At 30.8% G+C, this 4,165-nt stretch overlaps 1 protein-coding gene across 11 annotated transcripts in view; it reads right to left on the bottom strand.

Moving 5' to 3' along the window:
• Nucleotides 1–4,165, bottom strand: part of LOC111031591 (coiled-coil domain-containing protein CG32809) — a 168,192-nt gene that overhangs the window by 132,759 nt on the left and 31,268 nt on the right. For all 11 annotated transcript variants that reach the window (XM_022312228.1, XM_022311645.1, XM_022312007.1 and 8 more), the window contains one exon: nucleotides 1,972–2,149. In XM_022312228.1, coding sequence (XP_022167920.1) covers nucleotides 1,972–2,149 — 178 coding nt within the window. The remainder of the gene's footprint in view (nucleotides 1–1,971; nucleotides 2,150–4,165) is intronic.

The following is a 4,165-nucleotide window of genomic DNA, read 5'->3' as shown; positions in this document are numbered from 1 at the left end:
CAGGACTGCCGCAGGATATCTATTTTAATGCTGAAATTCCTTCTATACGAACTATACTTCCATTTTACTTAGAACAATCGCCCCCACAATCTAACAACATAATTAATACGTCGTACAAATCTTTCGGGCACAAAACTGTACAATTACGTAGGACAATAATTGTTATTTTTTCGTTGTACATAATATATCATAATAGTATGTTTAGTATGAATTGTTTACGTTGAGCATAAGGAATAAATTATAATACAAGGTTCTTTTAGCTTAGTGTTTGTTGAAAATAATTGTATAACTGTGATATTGTTACCGTGTATATAAGTATATAATATATCAAATAAAATAATATATTTTATGTACAAATATTATACCAATTTATGTTTTTGATATCGGAATGTTTATTTCAAAAATCAACTGTTCAATAATAGCTAGTGATTTTTAAAAAAAAGTAGAACAATCAAATTACGTTTTTGAACCAACATAATATTATGAACTATTTTTAATTAGGAAAAATGTGTACTTTATACTTGCTGTGGCTGTAGAATACTATATATGTAGTCTTAACTAATTTATTATTTATAGTATATGATATGGATTTAATTACATTTTTAGTGCTCGGTGAAAACATGTATTATATACCTATATAATACCATTTTGTAAATAAATGTAGGAATTAATATTGATTCGTATGTATACAGAAAGTTATTGAAACACTAATCTGAGTTTCAATATTAAAATTAAAATTAACTTAATTATTTCGAAGTTAATATTTTATTGTACCTATCCGTTGGTACTTGGTAGTATCCCATGTAGCCCAAGACGATGATTAAAATGCAAATGGTGCTTTGACATAACCGACTACAATCAACGCCAAAAACCAATAGTAAGTTTCTCATGACTAATTAATCATTTAGGATTATTGAAAAATAATAATTTACTAACTGTGTGCGCCAACTTATTTATAATAATAAAATATGTCCTATAGCATAAATCTAAGACATTCAAATAATTTCCTAACCACGAGTATTCATAATTATATAAATACTAGAATACAATTTCAAATAGTCAAATATGGAAATTAATTAATTAAAATATATTATACAAATTATAAAAGTATGATTTTTATTTTTATAATATTTAATTGGAATGCTATCAATATGCATATTAATTGCATATAAAATAATAACTATGAAGTAGGAAAAAGAAATATATTTTAACTAAATAAATACTAAAAATTAATTTTATAAATCATATTATTGTTCAGACTTTGGAGACAAGTATGAAACATAAATATATTTGTAAATGAGTATTTATAATATTGTAATATCGAAAATGGTTTAGTAATATTAATGACTTCAATTGTGTACCGAAATGTACCAATAAATTAATTATATTACCGATTTATTATATCTATTATTTACTAATTTACAAGTTTAATTCGTAAAATCTCCTACTTTTTGGTAGGTATAAAATGTCTCTTTATTTCAACGCGCATTATTAAAATGTGCAAAATTATACAATAAAATACTTTATAGGAAGGAATAATAGCATGCATGACTTAACGTTAAGCACAATGGTTTCACCGGAGACTAAAGTTTGTTTATGCATTCTTTGCAACATATATATAAGTCTTATAAAAGGTATCGGCTTAATGTAATATGCATTTTTCTGAGATGTACAGTACTACGAGTTTCCTCTCTCTGTGAGTGTAATAAGAAGAGGAAACGGAAATGGATTTAAACGAATACCCGAGTTGTGAGAAAATAAACAAATCGTGTATAAGCGACTTGATAAATAAATTCGTTTCAAAACCACAGCACATAAAATGGGTAAAAAATTGAACACAATAGCCATAATACCGGACAAATGGTTGCCTCGTTTTACCGAAATACTCTAGATCGCACGAAAATCGTGAAGATTACCAACTCTAATACTAGGTAGTAGATATACATATAGACGCATCATACTGCGACTTACCTTGGTCTTGTGTATGTGTTGATGTTGATATTCCGAATCGAATTCCGGCTCGCTAAAGTACGATTGATCTTGGTCCCATGTAGGTGCGGCTATCGTGAGGCCCTGGGGTAGAGGGCCGCCCTCGGCTGACTCGAAAAGTCGCAGCACTGACCTGTCTCGGATGTCGTTGAGGTGTGACCTGCGAAGTGAAACGATACATGTATAAAGATTAGAGTACACACGCAAACGATGAGCAAACACTAAGCTACCCTAATATAATTGGGAAAAACTGGTAGGGCGGGGGTGTACATTCTGCGGGTACCTATGTCGTCACCACCGCGGACACGTTTCCTTTGCGGTATGTTTGCGAACGAATCACCACGACCAAAACGGTTTTTGGAATTTGTTCAAAGGATAAATCAACCGGCGACCGCTGCCGACACCGCCACCCCGCGATTATCCTTTTCCTCGGGGAAAGCTTAAAACGGATCGCTTCGCGCGCTACTCGCACGATACCAGTCGAAATGAAAGGGTGCAATATCACTCGGCGATTCGCTGCGGTCTTATAGGATTTATAAAATGTCTGCCACGCCAACCATTCTGTATATAATATAAATATAACACACATTCTATAGGTGCGAGCGTAATACTCTGTGATGGGACAGCAATTACCACCAAGCCATAACCCACCAACCGACACCAAATTTCAATAGTAGCGTCGATTGGCGAGAGGGGGGGGGGGGGCAGGACGACAAGGTGAGATGCCGTTCGTTCGTTTAATATTTCGCTCGCTAAACATCGGTGAAAGAGTCGACTCTGACCTACAGCTACAAAGTTCGTTAAAAATGTACCGCGTTTTCGCGTATAAACGCATATGCATTCTACATAATATCATCATCATATTATACTGCTAACATGTTGTTGACCGGGATCCAGGGCATAAAACAAAAATTGTATTAATGCGCCGACGTTGCGAAATTAATTAATTAATAATTAAGTTTAATCCTCCGGCGATCTAACGCCTCCCGCAGCGAGGCAGCACTACACGCGCGTAATACTGTTTCATCCGGTGGAGGTGTTTTATGGGGCCTCGTTAAATAATTAAAACATATGCTGGCCATAATACACACACACATATATTGTACGTAGACATTTATCGTTTAATGAAATATTAATTCAAAAATAGTCCTTTTTTTCTATTTAATAATGATTAAACACGTGCTGTAACATAAACCTACTGTTTATTACATTGAGAGAAGGATACACATAATTATTTTAACTTTAATAAATTGATACTACCTTTACCAGTAGGTATGTACCTAAGAATGTAATTTTTATTAATAAAAAAAAAATTTTCGCGTTGTTAATGTACCAACATGTTTTTTTTTAAAAACATTTCTTTAAAAATCATATAAAAGGCAAAATATAAGGAACTTTTTTTTATATTATTAAAATAATTAATTATTTTTCTTTTTATTATTTGTTAATGTTAACCTAAGTAAATCCAAAACGAATGAAAACTTAACATATTATATTATTTTAATGATGAATTTTAATTTATAAACATAATGAAATTATTTTTAAAAACTATTTTTGCATTTATTTTGTGAGTTAAATTCAAGTACTAAATTATTTACCAACCCGGGAATAAAAAATGTAAATCACGAATTAATAAATATGTCAGCATATTATTAAACCAAACTTTAAAAGCCAATAAAAAGATAATATATATATAATTTTAACTATTATTAAAATTTGATTATATGATAAAATGACTGTATTTTAATATTCACTTTATAAACAAAAATAAAAATGCATATTTTATCAAATTACAAATCGCCGAAAATCAGAAATAATAACAAATTTCATCCCGAAAACGGATGACATTTTTGTAAATAGTATTTATACATAATGCAAGCGCGAAAATTATTAAGTTATGACAAAATGTTAACATATTACTCTTTTGTGTACACAAAAGTCACACGCCACGCTCATTTTGTGTTTAATGTGCACGTCGTATGCATTTTCGGAATTTTCACGTAGCGTATTGTGTCGCAGTGCATCATATATAACTGGGTCTGCTTAGAATATTATATCATTTCCCTTTTTAAACATTTACGGTTTATTATTATTATATATTTTTTTTAAATTACGCAGGCTATCTGTAGTCATTATTCATACTTAAGGTATGCGCTTTTACATAAAAAATTGCTGT

Source organism: Myzus persicae, unplaced genomic scaffold (genome assembly GCF_001856785.1).
Source record: "Myzus persicae strain clone G006 unplaced genomic scaffold, MPER_G0061.0, whole genome shotgun sequence".
Lineage (NCBI taxonomy): Eukaryota > Metazoa > Arthropoda > Insecta > Hemiptera > Aphididae > Myzus > Myzus persicae.
The sequence above is the reverse complement of the archived record's forward strand: the minus strand, read 5'-3'. Positions and strand labels throughout refer to the sequence as shown.